The sequence below is a fragment of the Ooceraea biroi genome, chromosome 9 (assembly GCF_003672135.1).
Source record: "Ooceraea biroi isolate clonal line C1 chromosome 9, Obir_v5.4, whole genome shotgun sequence".
Classification (NCBI taxonomy): domain Eukaryota; kingdom Metazoa; phylum Arthropoda; class Insecta; order Hymenoptera; family Formicidae; genus Ooceraea; species Ooceraea biroi.
The window spans coordinates 13,340,428-13,361,400 of NC_039514.1; the positions used below are offsets into that span (position 1 = coordinate 13,340,428).

A 20,973-nucleotide genomic window follows, 5' to 3' on the forward strand; every position below is an offset into this window, starting at 1 on the left:
CACTATATCAGACCATGCTACAAGCACTATTACATATATGCTTTGAAATGCATGCTAAAAGTTTCTTCTGTACGTAAATTATCTGCTCGAACATTTCTAGAATTGAAGAAGATATTATAAAGAATCAAAGAATAAATTTAACTTTTCCCGAAGAAGAAATAATAAAAAAAATTAAAAAATTCTTTTCAAATTTTCTTTCAACTATTCTATTATCAGATGCTGGTTGCACCGAGCAGTAACGATCGATTTTACTTACTTATACTTGAGTAAAGGTATCGACTCTTGGCTAAAGGTATCGGTACTTGTGCAAAAATAATGATACTTGTGCAAAAATAGTGAATACTTCGATAAAGCCATCGATACTTGTGCAAGAGCACGTTTATCCACATTTATTTATCTATTTTTGCATAAAATATAGAGACAACGAAGGATCACAATGTAAAGGAAAACAAGTTGTTGTAAACTTCACTCAATATAGAAATCATGATATTCATGATGTGCAGTGACATTTTTATCATAGTGACTTGACATAAGTTAATAATTAATGTAATTCGTAAGAAGTTAATAATTAATATAATTCATAAAAAATAGATGTTTCAGTATCAAATAGTACAAGAGATTACATGGAATAAGCGAACGACATGGCATTTTTTCAATTAGTCCTAAAAGCTGAGAAGCTCGAGAAGGCTAGGCTAAGATACGAAGACGAGAAATTGCGATCGATCGAGATCTCCAAAGGTGCCAAGCCGCGTCTCACTTTGAAGCAACGTCTCCGACGAAAAAGATTAAAGTGCGCTTGCCAATATGTAACTCTTGATAGGAAAGCGCTCGATCAATACTTGTCTTCGGAAAGTCTGACACATTTATCGTATTGTCTCTTGGATTTCCAAGTGACAATATGTGACTGTTTCTGTCAGAATTCTGACAGCTTTTCTGATTCTGTGCGCCGTACGAATTTTTTCTTTATTCTAGTAATCTATTCTCTTTTTAATATTGAGCAATAATGTGTAATTTCTGCACTTCTGTAGATGCAGGAAGAGAGTTAAGCATTTCTGGACTCGAGTGATTTCCGTTATAAGGTACACTTGGATTTACAAAAAGGCGAGGCTTCTTCGGATCGACGGCACGCTCGAGAATTATATCCTGAAGAGTTTGTTCGGCTTTCTGGGCGGTATATTTCTCACGTACATGTTCTTCGTATTTTTCGTGTTTCAACTGAACTTCACCCTCTCGTCCGCCACAATGCTGTGCTCGCTTCTCGGAGTGATTCTCACACTGGGGTTGGCTTTTTCACATCGCGTGAGGTAATAGTGTGAAACGAATTCCGATGATATCAATATCACCGTTATTATCGCACATTCAAAATCCTTAAATTATCTTGAAGCATTAAAGATCATATCTCAGATTTCCACTCTCTCTCTCTTCCATCACTCTTCAGTATATCTCTTCATAAATTTTTATGATTCGCACAGATGTATCGTGTTTTTGTTGCTGCCGCAGTTCTTTTCCAAACGTGGTAGACAAGCCTTGATGGCGTATGCTTTTATTTTAACTCTTACTGGACCAGGAAAGAATACTTTGCACAATATCAGTGTTCTCTCGGAATCTTTAGTCTGTGGACAGGTAAGCTTTCCCAGGTAAGTTCGTTCATACATTCCATTTATATCTATACATTACTGATTTCATCAATCAGTTTAATTCATTTGTGTTTTTATTTTTATATGTATTCATTGCGAAAATATGTAAATATAATAGAATTTTTCAAATATATATATATATATATTTAAACTATAAATAACACACACAAATTCACATTAAAAATAAAATTCGCTTGGTTGAACGTTATTTATAGTATTATTCAATATATTTACTATCTTGACACAATGATACTGCTTAGATAAACTAACGTAATTTCCGCTAAATATATTTGGTTAGCCAACCAATAGTCGAACGTTTAAAACATTTAGGATAGGATGCATGAAATCTCTACATAGATCTTTGAATTTGTGAGATTTACACGTGACTCTCTCCAATCGTTACCATCTTGAGCCATCATTACTAATGTAGATCACACACCTACGTTTATAGGAGCAGTTGAAGCAAGCCGTAAAGAACGTGGTTGACTTGATAAAGCAACCATTCTACGCTTTAAGAGACGCGATATCGAAAGTAATAAAAACAGTGAAGATGGTCGTAAAGAGGATTAAACAGACTCTTGTGGCTATCAAGCGACTCGTGCTTAGCATACGTAAGTTACCACGTTTCTTTCTCCGGTTTCTCGCGAGCGATCGATCGGCCTTCGGTAACTTTGGAGATGTATCTTTCAGTGAGAGTGATCACGTCGGTTTTTCAATGGCTCGGCAGCATCGTGAATATCTGCAACAAGAAGCTCGGCACGCCATTCGACAGGTGTCAGAGAGTCTTCGAAGGAGCAGTGGCTGACTGCAAAGCAAAGCTTGGCCCGGTTTTCGGAGGGATTTGCAATTTGACGTACATCGTCAGCGCTTTATGTTATATAGTGAAGCCTTTAGACTTCATTTGCATGCTCGTGTCTTATGTCGCCGATACTATAGTCGATGCCGTGCGGAAGAGTACGCGTTTAAACTAATTTGCCCGTGTCTGCTTTAGAAATGTGCAATGCACTGGAAAATTTTGTTAAATTATGCGATTTTAAGTAGCAACACACGAATTTTACATTGCAGGAAGTTTTAGCAGATTTGAATACGATATTGCCAAACTGCCGTATCTTCGATACAAGGTTTAATATCTTTCCTTTGTGCAGAGATCAAAAGGTTTACTCGTCATATGAGAGCGATGTTTTACGTTAAAGTGAAATTCTCGCATTCCTTCCACTTCGAGACGAACCATAGTAGAACCCTCGAAGAAGTATCGACCGGCATAATCACCGAAGTACGATCGAGAACAGACAGATTTTTGGCCGTTTTCGATTGGATGAGCTTCATGACTACTTTCTTCATCTTTTTCATGCTGCTGAGGTAGAGCTTGCACGCATTGTCCGGATAACGCCCGACGTGGCGAGTGATAAATCAAAACGCTTTCCAGAGTGTTGCATTATCGGCACAAGTGGCTAACGAATGAACGCTTCGACAATCGATACTTGACTGACGATCTGCGCACCATCGATCTAATAAGGACGCGTCAAGATAAGGAGACCATTCTGCCGTTAAATCGTCGCGAGAGAAATCAATACATCCCACTGACGTCCATCACCTTAATTAAGGTGGAGAGAGTGAAGCTCACAAAATCTGCCGTCTTCTTGTGTTTAACGACGTTCAAGATTTGCATCCATATGATGGCAGACTACAGTCTTTATTGGATCCTGAGCACTATTAGATATCACGGACGGATCGAAACGAAGGTATATCTCCATGACAAACGTTCCCCGAAACCGTAGTTTGCGTCTGGATTTGTGTATCATTTTTCAAGCTCTTTCGTACTTTCGCGTACGCGTGTATCAAGTATTTAAATAATAGCTGCTCTCATCCCTTCTCTCATGATAAAGTATGTATGTACGCGGATAGTAGAACTTAATCCGCAAACTGTTGTAAAGAGGATTACTGAAGAGTGAAATCACAATCGAACTACACTCAGGGATCAAGTCGCACACACCGTGCCGTTAGCTTAGGACCATGACTTTGTTATCGAGACGTACAGGGTGCGCGGGGATGTGTCAACGATCGGTGGTCGGATTATAGCTTGGCGTAGAATAATCACGAGGAGAGGTAATATCGCGCGTTGATGGCAGAACGTACATATCGATCTCTCCAGGTCCAACGACCCAGTTCCGTGGGCGTCTACGTGTCTGGCAACGGCTATCTCGCCGACCTTTATCGAAGCATCGTGAAAGCGTTCACGCCACACGCGAAGGATCCGGAGATCGATATGATGCCCTGCCTCCCGGATCCTATTCCCCCGGATCTAGACAGGTACACGCAGATCGTAACACTGATTGCCTTCTGCTGGATCATGGCGATATTTGAGCCTTACGGGTTGCGACTACGCCACGTCGTCATGTGCAAGTATCACCCGGAAAGGGCCAAGCAAAGGGCCGCCTGGCTGTATAATCATATAATTAGGTAATGCATCTTCAATTAACTAATAGAGTAATGGCGCACGTGCGTCGAATAGACAAATTATAGATTTTAGATTTTACATGCATTGCGCGTACAGAATATCATCGAGATTTATTCGCTCGAATTCGACATCGGATAACTAACTTAGTTGCACCGTGTTGTTTGATTGAATTTTTCGACGAATTATTCTAGTGAAAAGATTTGCAGTAAACAGATTAAAGATTCAATTTCTCAGTCGCTTCTTAAGAAAGATCATGAAGTAAATCGATTATGCGATTGTCTACTGACTCTACTTGCTTCCCTTTACGTTTGAACCATTTTCACGTACATACGACCGACGTCTGGTTAATGAACCCAAACTCGCGTAGATCGAGAGGAAGTTTTCTGAAATTCGCGCGGCGCCAGTTGCGTCGCAAGTTCGGCATTACTGAGGGTGAGAAGATCGAAAGAGTCACGTTCAGGGAGCGATGCCTGGCGATGTGCCCGTTTCTGAACAAGTTGTTCCCTCAGAAGCAGAACATGTGTCTGCTGTGCGGCGCCGTGGAGCGCTCCGATCAAGAACCGCACGTTAAATGCACCACACCTGGCTGCGTCGGTTTGTTCTGCATTCAATGTTTTGCGGACTTGCAGAATCTCTGCACGATTTGTCGATCACCCATTGAGTATGGCGATCTAACGGATATGAGTGAGGAAAAGTGAGTTCTAATAATTATGTTGTATCCTCAACGAGAAATTCTCAAGCAGATGAGAATGAGAGTAAACATATGTTGCTATACATTGCGCGGGTAATATATCGATATATTTCATTAATTCTCTTGTTCTTTTATTTTGTATACATTATATATTATATTTATATGAGAAGTGTAAATTAGCTTTCTTCTTTCAAAAATATATTCTCTAGAAGAATCATGTTTGTTTTTTTATAATTTCACAATATTGTGATCTTTTTATATTTAAGAACAACATTATGTCATACAAATACAGAGTGAGGCACCTAAAACATATCATACCATTTAAAAAAAAGAAGTTGACCTTCATATGACCTCTACGCGTCCACCTAATAAAAAACTATTTAGAACAAATTATGTGTCCCTCGAAACCATGCAAGGTTGGTCTGACACATTTTTTTCTATCATCAATAACAGCCGAGATATTCAGGTGGCCTGTTTTAGGTGCCTCACCATATATATGTGTGTGTGTGTGCGTGTGTGCGTGCGTGTGCGTGGCGTGTGCGTGTGTGCGTGTGTGCGTGCGTGCGTGTGTGTGTGTGTGTGTGTGTGTGTATTTTAATATATTTCTTATTCATTCTTATCGATTATTCCAAATTAAATCAGAGATTCATCAGACGATCAATTAATTGTAAAAAAAGAGCCTGTGCCAATAATCAAGGAAGAGATACCACATGTAGAAAAAGAACCAGAAGTAAAAATAAAGATAGAAGAAATACCAGAAAAGAGATTATCGGAAGAAGAAATACCGAAAGAAGAAATGCCAGATAAGAGATTATTGAAGGAAAGATTGTCTGAAGAAAAAATACCGACAGAAGAATTATCGAAGGAAGAATTAGTGGAAAAAGAATTACCAAAAAAAATAATATTTGAAGAAATAAAAAGAGAAGACGAAAAAATAGAAAGAGAAATAGAAAAAAAAGATAAGGCTGTGCAAACAGATGATGATGAAACTAGTTCAGATTCGATTTATAGCTATAGTATGTACACCAACGAAGTAGCCGCGCTGCACCAAGTAATTTATCTAAAAAATTTTAAAGTAATCGTTGATGTACATATATATTCCAGCTTATCAAGATGAATCGCCGCAAGAGATTGAAGTCGTGCATCGCAGGATTCCCTTCAAAGACGTAGAAGCACAGAAAATCAAAGAGGATGTTACGATCCAAGTGAGATATCGCGTTCTTGGTCGAGAGACTCTTACGTCATTTTATTGAAAATATCTAAAGTTTTTTGAAGAACTTCAGCTCGAAATGAATAATAAACTTTTCCAAATTATTCGGAAGATTCATCCGCAAGTTTTAAATCTCAGGAACAGTTTGTGTCTGTGAATTATTAAATAAGGAAAAGTATGTCATTATAATTCCTTCAGATATCTTCATCCAAGTTCACACTCTAATTACGCATAAAAAGCAAGTCGGTTTCCAACACTCATTGTCGACAATCAAGGACTAAGCAATAAATGTCCAATTCAGATTTTTAACGACGCATTAGCAGAGGAGATTACCTCGACCAGCGAGGATCCGACGTCCTGTTTCGTGGTAAGGGCTCGTAGAAGACTTCGTACCAGATTGAAAAGAAAATCTTGCTCTTGCCCGCGCAAGGAGGAAGATTCCAGCTCGTCTACGTCAATAGCGGACACAGAGTCTTGGCCCACAGAAGAGCTGGATGAGGAAGAGGTGGTTCACATCGAGATGGACGATGGTTCCAAGGAATTACTTTTAAAGGACGGCGCCGTCAAAGAAAAAAAGCGGAGTCGTGTAAAGAGAATTCTCGCTGCACTCGCAAAAATTCCTTGGCTCGGGAAAAGCACGGTACGTGGAAAAATAACTTCTGTTATTTTGTTATAACGTATAGGTATACACTCAATTTTTAATCAATTACCTTTGGACTGGTTATAGCTAGTATATTGATTTATAGCTGGTATATTCGTCGTTATAACGTATATACACTCAATTTTTAATCAATTATCTTTGGACTGGTTATAGCTATTATATTGGTTTATAGGTATTAGAGCCTGTTCATACAGCGAATTTTTATTCTCTCTTAGAGAAACGATCGCGACAGCGACGGTGAATGGAAGGCGAGGAAACCGTCTCTCCTGGACAAGATAGCTCAGATGCTTCCTGGTAATCAATCCGTCTCGCCTGTTCGTACGTACCGACGAATCCGTACCACAAAAAAGAACGCAAAATGCAAGGAGTCCTGCGCTTTATCGTCCTCCACCGACGAGGAGGATGAACAAAGCATGCTCTTGGAAGCGCATAATCGGCAAGTAGATTGTTTGCAAATCCATCCGGACCACGACGACCATTCCGAGGATAACATTTACAGCAGAGACTACGACTCGCATCGTGTGCGACGCAGGACGATCTGCCGTCAACGGGGTGCTCGTGCGAGATCCGGGGAACCAGCGAACCTGAAACATCCTCACGAGAAGAAATTCGCGACGACGCAATTGCCGAGGTACTTGAATATTTAAATCACGAATCAATTACAAGTATTTGGAATTTTTTATTTTTAGATATAAAATATCAAGAATATAAAATTTGAGAGAGAGAAAGAGAGAGTTAAGTTCGCAATAAATAAGATTGCAATGTAACTGTTTTACATAAAGCGTGCAATTTATGTTGCATGTAACACGTGTTACAGGTACTTGCAATCGATTTCGAGAGATACAGCGTATTTCGAAGTGGACGAGATCAAAGACGAGCGATCGACACGGATGTGCGTTCGTTCGGGAGAGCGCATCAACGATTTAGCAGACACCAGAGTATGTGTCGAGCATCAGAAATTGAAGAGACACGTCACCAGCAACGTCTGTACTCGTGTATGTTCTCTCGTCGTTTCTTGTTCCCATTTTTGTAGCGCTTATCACCATCGCCATTACTAGTTATGAAATCTTGACGAACGTATAGAGAACGTATATAGTTCTGGTTTTAAATAAAATATTACAAACATACGATATTATATCTGAAAACATAATTTTTATGATAAAATATGCCCGGATGTACATTTTTCACACAATTTATTTAAGATATTATTTGATAATAGTAATCTTGTATTATTTATATATAGATTGTGATTGCGTTATATTAATATATAATTATGCTTTCAACATAATCGACTCAAGGCTCTCTTGATAAAATTTACTTCAGATCTCCTGTTCCTGTACATCGCATATATGCAACGTTCAAGGAGAGAGCAAAGTCTGCCAGTCAGATATGAGTGCCGTAACAGAACAAAGTGACGAAGCACCTAAAACGGAGGGGATAGAAACAGATAGAGAACTGCTATCTATTAATTGGGAATTGAATCAAAGTGATAAACTTTCACTTTCAAGTTTTATGTAAAAGTAATAGCAAAGTATTTAATAGCGTATTTTTTTAATTTCCAGGAAAAAGCATGGAACAAATTATTACTAAAAAAACATCAATGGAAATCGAAACGAATCAACGAGAAGTCTTAGAAAAAATTGCGTCTAGAGATGGTCAAAGAAAATTGTTGGCTGAAACTGGCGGAGCAGTTGCGGAATTAAATAATATCGCACAAGAAGAAATTCTAAGAAAATATTTTGTCAGAGGAGAACAATCTAAAAAATTAGACGTGAGAGGAAAAGCAGAGACGTCGACATCAAGAGTAAATGATAAACCTCAATTGTACTATCCGTTAGCTGGTTCGGAGTTGCACAGCGGCACGTACCGAGCGAAAAGGTGTGAAAAATCTGCCGAAGAAAAATTAACGAAGCAACCGGAAGCAACGGAAACACGTATCGATGATAGAGAGGCGGTGAAATCCACAGAATTTGAAGAAGGCGTTGGAACGATACAAGGAGACTCGCAGATCATCGCGCATGGAAGAAAACCTACAGAAATGTCCACGGGGAATATTCGAAAATTTAAAAGATACGATAAAAGTGATAAGATCTTACACTCCGATCAAAATGCTGAAATGTTCAAAGCATCTGATTTGGAGGAAAAAGGAGGGAAGAGAAGAGAGAGAAAACGAAAAAGATGGGTCAAAAGAAGGTATGTAAAAGAATTATATAAAATTGCAATAAAGAAGAAATAATGTTAAGGACCAAATAATCAAGGAATCGATAGAATTCTCGTAACGCAATGTGTTACAGCGAACCCGGCTGCAGCTCGCCGCGAGGAAGACGAAAGCTTCGCGACAAGGCAACGTTGATTAAAGAAAAGCAGTACTGCAGAAGAAAGCAGAAGGAGACTCGTGATTGCGATGTGCAAACTCCGGTGCATTCTAGGTAACACACGTGTTAGTGTAATACCTCGTAGTGAAGCTTTAACATTCGATGTTCCTTCGCGCAGCATGCGGCGTGAGGAGGATTCCTCGCGTACAAGTCGGGCGGACGATATTCGAAGACGGGGAACGGTTACTTCTGCACTTAAACCGGTGGCCGGATTAAGCGAGAATCGCCAAACTCAGTGCAATCTTCGCGATAGAGATAATCTTCGAAAAAAGCAAGACAATGCCTGCAGTTTAGCGCTTACAAGCGAGTCGGAAGCCTGGTCTTGCAGCGTTCAGCCTCAATATAAGGCACCTGAACAAGTCGTTAGTTACCAAGATCACGATCAACGAAAATCTTTCGATCCATGCGACGAGCATATCACATGTGATTCTTATAGACATTATGAAGGAACTAAAAACATTTGTATAACTGAAGTTTCGCATCGCGTTCCGAGCTATGCAGATGTTTGCTCATTACATACTGCAGGAATGAGGTTTTAAAATAAATCATAATGTTTTCTTAAAGAATCTTAATTAAATATACTAAAAGAATAGTTCAAATAAAAATCGGAATTTATTGCGGAATTTATGGAACACTTACGTGACAAAATCTAATTTAAATTTGAACTGTCCTTTTATATTACATACTGAATAATATCTAAAAACTTATATTATAAATTTCATGATATATTATAAATTATTCATTAATTTTATTATAAATTTTTTCATTCTTACTATAAAACTGCAGCTCGCTAGAAAAGAAACCACAGCAAATAAGAAAAAGAAAATACGACGTTAATGTACAGGAAGGAAGATTAGGGATACCTATACTGAAAAAATATCTCCCCTCGTATCAAACTTCAGGATTAATAGATGAGCTGAAAGAACATGACAAAATGAGATTAATTCAAGAACAAGAGGCTAGGAGATGGACGGCACTGTGCGCTCTTCGAGGCACGGATACCTCGTCAAGTACCAGGTCGAGAGATCGAACATCCTGCGGTACTTCTACTGTGTGCGATGCCCATAAATCTGTGAGCAGATTAACTTTGGTGAAAAAATTCAATTTTGACTTTCACGTGAAAGCAGTGTAAACGTAGTTCAATTTTATCTTTTTTGATTCTTGAGAGGGTTCTTGAGTATCTAATAATACTTTGATATAGTTCTATCAATCTTTAATCATAAGCTCTTTATTTGTTATTTACGATACCATACAAGACTTCCACGAGGCTAATCGAGGGGAATACTCTTCCGTATCAAGAAACGCAATCCTTTAGAGACGTAATACGCGAATTTCGGGAAAAATTCGTAAAAACTTCCGAACAGTCACTGATATCGTTATCTCGACATGCGGACAAATGTAAAGATTTAAAACAATTATTTCCTCCCAAAAATGAAGATCGTGAAACTGTTACGATGGCATCGAAATCTGGCAAAGCAGTTAACAGCTTTAAGGTAAATGAAACTTTAATCAGTCGACAATATTCACAATTTAGTAGGGATTAGCAAAGTTAAAGCCCGCTCGTATAAATTATAATTATTAACTCCCTGGAAACATTTAGTTGCTTTACGTGTAGCATTCAACAAGAAGCTAAAATGACTTTAAATTAATATACGCTCCTCGGCGCACTACATGTAGTAAGATGTAATTAATGTTGTAATCAACATTTGCAGCCAAGATTTAACGAGTATCAAGACAAGCGTGGCGTAATTCACAAAGCGAAATCCTCAAAACAATTTCAAAACGAATCGTTCAGCGAAATATCATCAATTTGTAGTTATTCTTACGGACATCTATCTGGTATCTCGACTTCGGCCGATGAAAGCATGGATAATAATAATATTCCATAAATACGTCAGAGTCAATGCGTCAAAGAGATATTTTATAATCCAAGTTGGTATTCTATATTTCATGACATTATTCAAATTCACAATTCTGCTGAAACGAGTTCTATAGAATCCGAATCCAGAAAAACAAATTTAATTGACAAGTTTAACAGCAGACGTATCGCATTGCAAAAGAAAAAGGGAATTAACGATTATCGGCTGTATCGCTTGTTAACTATCTATTGAAAAAAATTACGATGCGTAACGCATTTATTTTGTCAAATATTTGAAAAAATTGATGTTACATTAAAAAACTCTCGTTGCTCGCTGTTACATAAATGTAATAAATTACGTGAATAACCGAGTATACGAGTAGCTTGCGCTGATCTCACTGAAAACATTTGCAATGGCTAACGGAATCAGAAACAAATAACATATTTCTTATCGGTCGGTGGTGTGTCTTGAACGTCACGATGGCCAAACAACTGATTAGTACGTCCAATCACAGTTGACGCGGGTCAAGGCTACATGAAGATTGATCTACTGGTACCCTTAAAGAGAGGGTGGATGACTGTTCTGTTTCCAGGTAGATAGCAAATGCTCGTAAATCACAAAGGATTATTTAATTTACGTTGTGACTCGATAAGAAATGTGATTAGAATTACTACGTATAAATAGCATATCGGTCGACATATTCATCCATAAATATTGTCGAATTGAGAATATAACGAGAAAATTAAAGCTTGTACGAACTGGTTCAATAAACGTTTTCAGAATTGGATTTTTTAATTACCGCCACGTCATATCAATGGTTTTTAATAAAAAAACCTTTTCGTTTGCAGAGAAATGTAACAACTGTACTCGTTCGCTGAATCTCGTTAACTTTTTAATTAAGTTATTATTGCTATAGACTAATTTAATTACGAGATTTTCTGAGAGAAAATAAAATAAAATTTAAAAAATCCGATATTATCAAAACTTGACTCGTATATTAATTGTCTAATTTGTTATAAGAATCAAAAATATATAATCGTTTGTTTCGAGAGTCTGTCTTTCTCAACCAGCATCACGTCAGTGCGAATATGAAACTTAACCAATGGTTTAAATTTTCAAGTATGAATAATACTGATCGGCTTTAATGAGAAGGTATCTAAATACTTCCGGAAACAATACTCTCGGAAGCAACAAAATAACGAATATAAGAAGAACGCTAGTTTTTTGTTATATCCATTACGGTACCAAAACGTGCTGAGAAAAACATGCATCATGAGAAGCAATAATGCCATTGAAAAGTTCTCTCGGCTCGAGATCAGAACCGGAATTCAAAACAAGCGGCAGAACAGTGAAGTTCTTTCGAACAGCGGAGAATTTAAGGACTGTAATCAATCGAGATGCGAGCACGATATTTCTTGTGCGAGAGGCATCCTTCTGCGATGCGAATGTAGCTCATCCCTTTCGTGACGCGAGCATCATCATTGGCTTTCTGTCCCCGTTGACAATCGACGCGCCAGTATTCAATGGTACCTAGAATGCAAGTATCCACGATTCATTTTTAAAATTGTTTTATAATGTCTGTCGTGAGTTTTCTCCAAGAGTGAAGTTAAATAGAAATATCGACTGTTTGACTGGTTAAATGAAGAAAGAATAATTGATAAACAAGGCGAGATGGATAAATTAAATATTTTTGAAATAAGAAGAGAAAAAACCGATTACATCGCGATTAACGGAACTTGCCAAGAAATATCGATTTCAGATGGTGCAAGAACACCGAAGAAAATCGCTCAATGAACGTAGCGATCGACAAGCAACGAGCCGCGTTTCGCCGCAGCATAAAAACGTGTTTACGACACGCGATGATTCGTATATGAGTACCGAAATGCATGAGGACACAATACCTGTAAAAAGTAAGATTAACAATGAGAGAAAGAGCAAGAGATACTCAAAACCAACGAATAACGTAAATACCAACAATCGTAGAATGACTGGAAATGTTAACATTTATATCTGCTCGGAGACTAATAGTCCAGTGAGTTTATTAAGTTCTTCTTTCCCATGTGTGCATTATTAGAGAGAATTTATTACTTGACTCATAGCTACTAATAGCTATTGCACAACGTTATTGCGCAACGACTGTTCAAATCATAAGTAATATACAATAATCATTAATAATAAATCATTCATATACTAAAAAGATAACTCCACAGGAGAGAAGCAAAAGAAGATTGAAGCTTCAATCCTGCACGGAGACAAGTTCCGATATAACTACCGAACGATCGAATTCAAGATGCATCAGTGCCAGTAGCGCGTCATCCTGCAAGCTGCTAAACAGCATACAAGAAAAACGAAGGAAATTACAAGCGAAACAACTAACTAATTCTGTTCACCAGGAAAAAGACGGCAGCAGCGATAACAGTGACAACGCTGTTCGTGACGACAAAATATTGCACGGGAGCTATAGGAAGGAATTAAGCGAGTCCAGCAAGGAACAAATAAATATCAAGGTGACTGACGAGGATACTGAATGCCAAGACGCGATCTCCAGGGACTCGACCAGGGACGGTTGCTGCTGCAAGGATCCAAGCTTCAGCAGCACGGATCTCCCGCAGGACTCGTTGGATTCCGTAATTCCGCGTTTACATTTCAACGAGTGCGACGAATCCGCATGTTCTTGGACCACGATTTATCCATTAGAGACGAGAGCCAAGATGGATGATAGCGATGGCTCCTCGTTGAACGCGATCTGCATGGGACGAGGGACTCGATACGGAAATGACGAGCGCAGTAATGTTTGCAGGAATGTCAGATCCACTACGTGTGATGCAATTGATGGCAGTAGCTGGTTGCCGAGATCGATCTATACGGATTGCGCTAAGGTGGATGGCGATGTTCCCAAGGAGTGCTTCACCAACAGTGGCAAATATCGAAACGAGAGACTTCAGAAACCGATGCTGAACCGTAACGATATTTGGTGGAAACAGGCGGGTTGCAAGCTACCGCAGGAACCTCTCAGAGATTCCCGAAAGGAACCCACGACTCGAAGGTGGCCCACGTGCAGCTGCATTGTGGAGGAGGAAGAAGATCGTTGCGCGAACGTTGGCAGAGGCGACAAGGAGTCTTCGGAGGATCCGTGCGATAACGTGGAGTGCCCAAAAAAAATATCCGTATGCCAGATACCTTCCAGCGCGTTAGTCGAAACTGTGACTGTATGCGAGACCCCGTTCAGAAATGCCGAGAAACATTGCGAGGAAACGCCCGCTTGCGAAAGCCCGTTAGGGGATTCGGCGGAATGTCCGCGAGCCGCTATTCCGTGCGGAACAACGTTCGAAAATTCGGAAGAACCTCCGAAAGTAACGAGAGTTTGTAAGGAGTTCGTTGCCGGGGAGCCTCCGAAAGATATCGCAGTTTGTGGGACGACAGTCGGCGAACCGAAAGGTCCGCCGGAAGAAGTAACAGTTTGCAAGAGCTCGCTTCTCGACTCCGGGGAAGCCCCAAAGGAAACAATTTCTAAGACGATTCCTGACTCGAACTTTGCCAGCCAAGAAGATGTCGACAGCGTATCTTTAAACGATGCAAAAGATAAACTTGTGAGAGAAAATACAGATATGGCAAACTTAAACAACCAAAAAGAGAATGCTGGAAATGTTGGAAGTATGGTTCAGTCTAACGACAAGTCTAATATCGTGTCTAATAATCTTACGAAACTGACGTTTGCCAAGAATGTAACGCAAAATGAACGAACAAAGGGAAATGTTTTGAATAATCGATCAAGAAATCCGATTGTCCCAGTTGGCTCGGTTGAATATTCAAAACAACGAGTATCAAGAAACGTTTATTCTACAGCATTAGCACGTATGGAGTTTCCTAATCGTCCAAATTTTACCTCAAATCATAATCCACAAGAAATATTGAAGATTCCGATTGATAAACGTGGAGCAGCAAAAATGAGATCGCCTCTCAATCGACCAACAAAGATCCATCTTGAACAACAGAACAAGGTCTTGAAAGATCTTACGACGCGAGATTTGACATCGAGCAAAAATAATCAGGTTGACGAAAAAATACAAGAAAACTCGAAAGAGAAAGAGGAAGTACAAGATATTCCAAAGGAAAAAGAAATGGCAGAAGAAAAGCCAAGAGAATCAATTTTGCATACATCACTTAAAAAACTGATCGACGTAATTAAACACTATAGGGTGCAACTTAAGGATAAAATAGAAACCAAAAACATTGAAGTAAAGGAGACAGTTATAGATGACAAAGAAGACGTTACGCAATTAGAAAGTATTTCAGAAACACGAGAGAAAATTGATGATGAAAAAGAACGACGAGATGTTAATAAAGAAACGCATATAAAAGGTAAATTACAAATTAACTTATTAATTTAATTATACGTTCGCAATTGCTATCAATATATTATATATTGGGTTGGCCAAAAAGTAATTGCGTTTTTTTTTATATAAATAAAAGGCGAATTTTTCATGGGAAACAAAAACTTTATTAAACAATATATTGTCCATTTTGTTTGATTATCTTTTGCCATTTTTCAGGCAACTTCATGATTCCGCGCTCAAAAAAGTTCTTATCTTTTTCAGCAAAAAACAATTCCAACAACGATTTGATATCCTCATCAGCAGTAAAGGTTTTACCATTCAAGGCGTTTTGCAAAGAACGAAACAAATGGTAATCTGATGGTGCCAGGTCTGGCGAATATGGTGGATGTGGTAACATTATGGTAACACATCCCATCCAAGCTGCAACAATTTTTCACGAGTGACCAAACTTGTACGTGGTCTAGCGTTATCATGGTGAAATACAACACCTTTGCGATTCACCACTTCTGGACGTTTCTGTTTGATGGCATCATTTAATTTATCCAGTTGACGACAGTATACGTCTAAATTAATGGTTTGATTCCTTGCAAGCAGCTCAAAATACACAATACCTTTAAAGTCCCACCAGACTGACAGCATAATCTTTCTTTGGTGAATATCTGCTTTTCAAGTGCTTTGAGCAGGTCCATCACGCTTGCTCCACGATCTTTTTCGTTTGACGTTGTTGTAGACGATCCATTTTTCGTCGCCTGTTATCATACGTTTCAAAAATCGATCATTTTCCTCACGTTTCAAAAGAGAATCGCAGATGTCAATACGCTCAGTGAGATGAATTTCTTTGAGCTCATGTGGTACCCAAATATCGAGCTTACTAATGTATCCAAGTCGTTTTAAATGGTTTTCAACACTCGATTTCGATATGTTAAGATTCTCAGCAATCTCTCGTGTCGTTAAACGCCGATTCGAATCGATCAGTGCCTTTATTTTGTCATCATCAATTTCGATTGGCCTTCCTGAGCGTGGTGCATCTTTCACATAAAAATCTGCAGATCGAAATTTAGTAAACCAATTTTGACACTGCCGCAGTTTTAAAGCATCTTCGCCATATACATGACATAACTTTTTATGAGCTTGTACAGCGTTTTTCCCTTTTCGGAAGTAATAAAAGAAAATATGACGAAAATGTTCTTTTTGATTTTCCATTTTGAAATCGACGGCAAACAAACAATTGTTAAGGAAATCGTGTACTTTCTTTTTCTAAAACAAGCTTGAACTGTGAGTTGTTAACCTACATAATGAATTTGCGGTTTAGAATGAAGTTAGTTACATTTTAAGACATGTATGTCCATCTATTGGAAAAAAACGCAATTACTTTTTGGCCAACCCAATAGCATAAATTTTGAATTAAATTATTATAAACGTTACGTAAATCTGAATTTAAACAGTATGGAGATAATGCTTTTAATTTGGTAATATTATTAAAAAACTATTGTTAATTAATTTGTTACAATATGTAACAATATTAATATTATTAAAATATAAATATATTTTATATTTATTTTATATTTCATCCATAGAAATTGGGGATACTGTACATGTTGCTAGACCAAAACCGACTGCTCCGATAGCTGACTTTACAGTTCCTGAAGAAAGTAAAAAAGCAGATCAAGTGACATCAAGTGAAAATCAGACGCATTTAATGCCTAAATTACTACGCATTATCGCGGCGAAGAGATCGCATCTCTTACCAATCGTAACTGCAACAACTGAACCCAAGCGTCAAGAACCTAAAGTGGAATCTGTTCCCGTTGAGATTCCCATAAATGAATACGTCACTCGAGAAGAAACAGTGCAGGAAAAAGTAATTCCACATGTAGAACCTTTTCCGCAGGAAGAAGTAATCCTACAGGAAGAATCAATTCTGCAAAAAGAAGTAAGCGAAGAGCCTATTGTGCAATTCACAGAAGAAAGGAAAAAGGAAGTATCACTTGTACCTGAAATAGGCGAAGTCGAAGCTACTGCAAAGGAGATTATCGATATTTCAGAGAGTGTCGTTGGCAAAGACATAGTTTCGGAGGATTTTACAAGAGCGGTAATAAAAGTTGATGTACCTTGCTCAAAGAAAATAGAGAGAAAAGATGAGTCACAAGGGGTCGTTTCTTGTAAATATGAGTCACTTTCTGATCCGTTTGATTATACCTGCTCAACTGCCAAGTGTACGGAGGTACGTATAGCCTGTCCGCAAAAGAAATTGGAAGAAGAGCAAGATGAATCTATAGCTTGTAAATGCAAGCTACATCCCGTGTCGAAAGATTGCTCGAGGTTTATTGCCAAGTGCAAATACAATAACGCTTTCGATGATTGTGTTTGCAAGATCAACGAACTTGAGCAGAAAAAAGACTGCACGCACTGCCATTTGTCAATAGAACAATGTATTTGTGCATCGACACAATACTTAAAAAGCTGTTTGAAGATCAACAAACCGAAATTTCGTGACATTTCGTCTTTGAAGGATAGCCCGCATATTTGCACGAATTATTGCAAAGAAAAGAAAGAATGTATGTGCAGAGAAAATGTATGTTATATCCGTTGTCAATCTTACGAAGATTGCAGATGCAAATATACAGCATGTAACAACTGTTCAAGAATGACTGACAGAAATGATTATAGGTGGGTTGAAATGATTGTATGATGAGACTTCCTCGTGTTATATATTCTTATCTAAATTAGAAATATTCAATTATTATATATAAATTATTTATATAATTATTATACAGGGTGTCCCGGGTTTTAACCGACAAACTGCGGGAGCATATTCTACTAGTGGAAATAAGAAAAAATTCTTATATCGAGTTTGCTTAGAAATGCTTTATTACAAAGTTATAAACCAATATTCAAAAGAAATATGAGATAAGTAACAACGGATTTTTTCGCAAAAATAAAAATTATGTACGCAATGATTTAGTGACGCATTTCAAAATGTTGTCCTTACACATCGATGCAAGCTAGACATCGACGTAGTACAGAATTTGTTACAGTACGACATTCCTGAAAATTTTGTTGCATCTCAGTAACTGAATTAGTAATTCGTTGCTTTAAATCTATCTGGTACTCTCCTGTTAGGAAATCTACGTTAATACTCTCGTACGGCAGCTCGTGCATTTCCGTCACAGAATCCGTACACGAAATGAATATCGGTGTATTCCTCATTTGAAAACACTTTTGGCATTCTGATAGTAATTGCTAGTTGACACGACGATTGAAATCTAACGGCTACTGCTGTGAAAGTAACAATCATACTGAATCGTTTCAACATAGTGAACATGAATACATGTGAATACACATAACATAAACATCTTCGACCTTGCAAATTCTACACTATGTTCCGTTGTTACTCATATTTCTTTTCAATATTGGTTTATAACTTTGTAATAAAGCATTTCTAAGCAAACTCGATATAAGAATTTTTTCTTATTTCCACTAGTAGAATATGCTCCCGCAATTTGTCGGTTAAAACCCGGGACACCCTGTATATAAATTGTTTTAGTTTAAAAATATTCTTTAATTCAAGGGTGAAAATCGTTTGACACGCAAATCTATTTTCTCGTCATTCCAATAGATGCCGATCACCAGCTAGGTGTATCTATCATGCCCAATCAAGAAATCAGTCTTGGCACCCTACATTTGGCTTGACGGAACGCCGTAAGATCAAAAAGAGTTCCTGCAACTGCAAGAAAGCAATGATCTGCGTGTATTGTGATAATCCTCAAGATAAGTGCGCATGCAGAGCACCAATCGGAAAATGCTCGCTCTGCGGATTGTCGTCAGACGTCTGCGACTGTCAGAACGGCGGAGGTGACGATTCTAGTCGCAAACGGGTCGTCGGTGAACCGTATGAGAGCCGAACCATTCAAGTCACCAGCTGGAAGCCGAAGAGGGAAATCAGGCGGTATTTCGCGAGGGATCCCGCAGATCTCCGCTCGGATTCCACCGAGGAATGCCGTTGCTGCGAGAGATTGAAGTGGCAACGCCCCGAGGAGTTACCTTATCAGCGACTGAACGTCTTCTCGGACGTGATGAGCGAACTGCAGCAGAAGATGAGCGAGTCCATATACTGTACGCGATGCCGAAGGAATCCCTGCCGCTGCGGGTCACAGGTCGATCAAGATGAAAGGGTGGAAGGAAGGAAAGCTAACGGTTATGTCAGGTATGTCAGCTGGTTGCTGAGAAATCTTCTGGAATGGAGATTTACGCTGATACAACTATTCCTCTCGATGAATATATCAGAGATGAAAGAGGGAAAGTTCTGGAGAATATCTTGGTAAAAACAAATTGAGTTGCTCACGTTTTTCCAGTACAATTAATTAAACGTTTGTTTTCCTCTTGTTGTGCCGTTAATTAGATGCCCGGAGGTAGAGAAGTCACCTAGGAGCGAACCGTCTAGAAGTAAGTCGCCCAGAAGTAAATCGCGTAAAAGTAAGTCACCCAGGAACACGTCGCCGAGTAATTGCCGGTGTAACTCAAGTCCTGGGAACGAGCGTAAAAGCACCGTTAAAAAATCGGCACCGATTCGTCGTGTCGGCTGCGTTTGCAAACAGTCGCCATGCGGATGCAGGAAAGGAAGGCTTAGTCATAGGAGACCATTGGCGAAATGTTATTATTGCAAGAATTTGCCCTGCATGTGAGTAAATCAAGATATACACTGACGATACACATTTTGTGTCGCAGATGATTTCGTGTGGTTTTTTAAAAGTTAAACTGTGACGTTCGATATCGCTTAAGCGTTGGTAATCTTACGACTAATCGAACGTACGAATATCGGTTTACAATGAGGCTCGTACGTGAGACCCTCGTACTTTCTGTTGTTGGTTCTTTATTGCATTCTTTGCTGCAGCTGTATTATACCGAGGTAGCCCGGTAGCCGAGGCCGTGCAGGTGCGTTGATTCACCAGATCGCAGCGAACGAAAGCGAAGGCAAAAAGGCGCTCACCAATCCGAAAGTGAAGAATACGGAAAGAAAATGTTTAATCAATTGTACTTGTAATTAGTGATCAGTCATACGAATGTAATGTTGTGCATAGTGCGTACGGAATTTAAAATTCTACGATACGTTCTACGATTCTGCTTATTTTATTAGAAGTGAACCATGAATATCGCTCAACATTGATATTTCCGTACAAATAGTGATGTTAACGGATTATTTGGGACAGTCCCTGTTTACATCTACATGTGGCTATTTCTCAATCCGATTCTTATGTCGTCTTATCGAGTAAGTAGCGTTCTACTAACGCAAATTGTTTATATACGTGATCGGTTTTGCAGTTAGCGAGGTCACTTGTAAATCTCGCGATTTTCCTTATAATATCTCTCTACTTGCATTATTATAGTTTCATGATCAATAAATATGTAGAATATTTCAACAGAGCAACTATGGACAAAAAATATTGTGTTACATGTGCATTCGTATTGACCTTACCAAAATAATCGGAAAGTTTTAGCGGACTTTAAATGTCGTAATATTATGGCATGATACCAGCTAAGATGTTTCTGGAGGTCATAAGATAAGGATTATTCAGCATGTGTATCATGTACATTTATATGTACGCCTTTTACGTTGAAAAACTTAAAACTTAAAACTTGAAAAATAAAACGAGTCCGCCACAATAATTGTGATAATATTTAGTGAATAATATTTGATTAATAGAACATGTTTTTACTCGATGCACGTATCTGATATTTGATAAC

General features: G+C 38.6%; 4 protein-coding genes across 4 annotated transcripts; all 4 read left to right on the plus strand.

The window, feature by feature from the left end:
- The first annotated feature begins 641 nt into the window (after positions 1-641).
- Positions 642-1,682, plus strand: LOC113562658 (DC-STAMP domain-containing protein 2-like). The gene is made up of 3 exons (XM_026972647.1): positions 642-790; positions 1,029-1,304; positions 1,473-1,682. Exons 1-3 carry the CDS (start codon positions 642-644, stop codon positions 1,639-1,641), a joined length of 594 nt encoding a protein of 197 aa, XP_026828448.1. The 3' UTR covers positions 1,642-1,682.
- A 201-nt stretch (positions 1,683-1,883) lies between these two features.
- LOC105277385 lies at positions 1,884-18,921 on the plus strand. The gene is made up of 21 exons (XM_026972648.1): positions 1,884-1,891; positions 1,936-1,945; positions 2,089-2,248; positions 2,328-2,591; positions 2,783-2,996; positions 3,064-3,379; positions 3,790-4,097; positions 4,463-4,789; positions 5,429-5,802; positions 5,891-5,991; positions 6,298-6,636; positions 6,873-7,288; positions 7,475-7,652; positions 7,981-8,143; positions 8,220-8,850; positions 8,952-9,086; positions 9,151-9,394; positions 12,651-12,923; positions 13,057-15,253; positions 16,806-17,786; positions 18,848-18,921. Exons 1-21 carry the CDS (start codon positions 1,884-1,886, stop codon positions 18,919-18,921), a joined length of 7,713 nt encoding a protein of 2,570 aa, XP_026828449.1.
- Positions 8,958-9,717, plus strand: LOC113562597. The gene has a single exon (XM_026972393.1). The coding sequence runs from the start codon at positions 9,062-9,064 to the stop codon at positions 9,569-9,571; it is 510 nt and encodes a 169-aa protein (XP_026828194.1). The 5' UTR covers positions 8,958-9,061; the 3' UTR covers positions 9,572-9,717.
- Positions 18,880-20,656, plus strand: LOC105277347. The gene is made up of 3 exons (XM_020030997.2): positions 18,880-19,435; positions 19,631-19,909; positions 20,123-20,656. Exons 1-3 carry the CDS (start codon positions 18,969-18,971, stop codon positions 20,139-20,141), a joined length of 765 nt encoding a protein of 254 aa, XP_019886556.2. The 5' UTR covers positions 18,880-18,968; the 3' UTR covers positions 20,142-20,656.
- Positions 20,657-20,973: the final 317 nt, after the last annotated feature.

Excerpts from the sequence above, each read along its gene's own strand:
- LOC113562658 (XM_026972647.1), top strand. The coding sequence starts at position 642 with ATGGCATTTTTTCAATTAGTCCTAAAAGCTGAGAAGCTCGAGAAGGCT. Across the intron at positions 791-1,028 it reads CTCCGACGAAAAAGATTAAA|ATGCAGGAAGAGAGTTAAGC; the intron begins GTGCGCTTGCCA and ends GCACTTCTGTAG. Across the intron at positions 1,305-1,472 it reads GCTTTTTCACATCGCGTGAG|ATGTATCGTGTTTTTGTTGC; the intron begins GTAATAGTGTGA and ends TGATTCGCACAG.
- LOC105277347 (XM_020030997.2), top strand. The coding sequence starts at position 18,969 with ATGATCTGCGTGTATTGTGATAATCCTCAAGATAAGTGCGCATGCAGA. Across the intron at positions 19,436-19,630 it reads AAAGCTAACGGTTATGTCAG|ATGCCCGGAGGTAGAGAAGT; the intron begins GTATGTCAGCTG and ends GCCGTTAATTAG.
- LOC105277385 (XM_026972648.1), top strand. Across the intron at positions 9,395-12,650 it reads ATAAGGCACCTGAACAAGTC|ATGGTGCAAGAACACCGAAG; the intron begins GTTAGTTACCAA and ends TATCGATTTCAG. Across the intron at positions 12,924-13,056 it reads GCTCGGAGACTAATAGTCCA|TCATTAATAATAAATCATTC; the intron begins GTGAGTTTATTA and ends AATATACAATAA.
- LOC113562597 (XM_026972393.1), top strand. The coding sequence starts at position 9,062 with ATGTGCAAACTCCGGTGCATTCTAGGTAACACACGTGTTAGTGTAATA.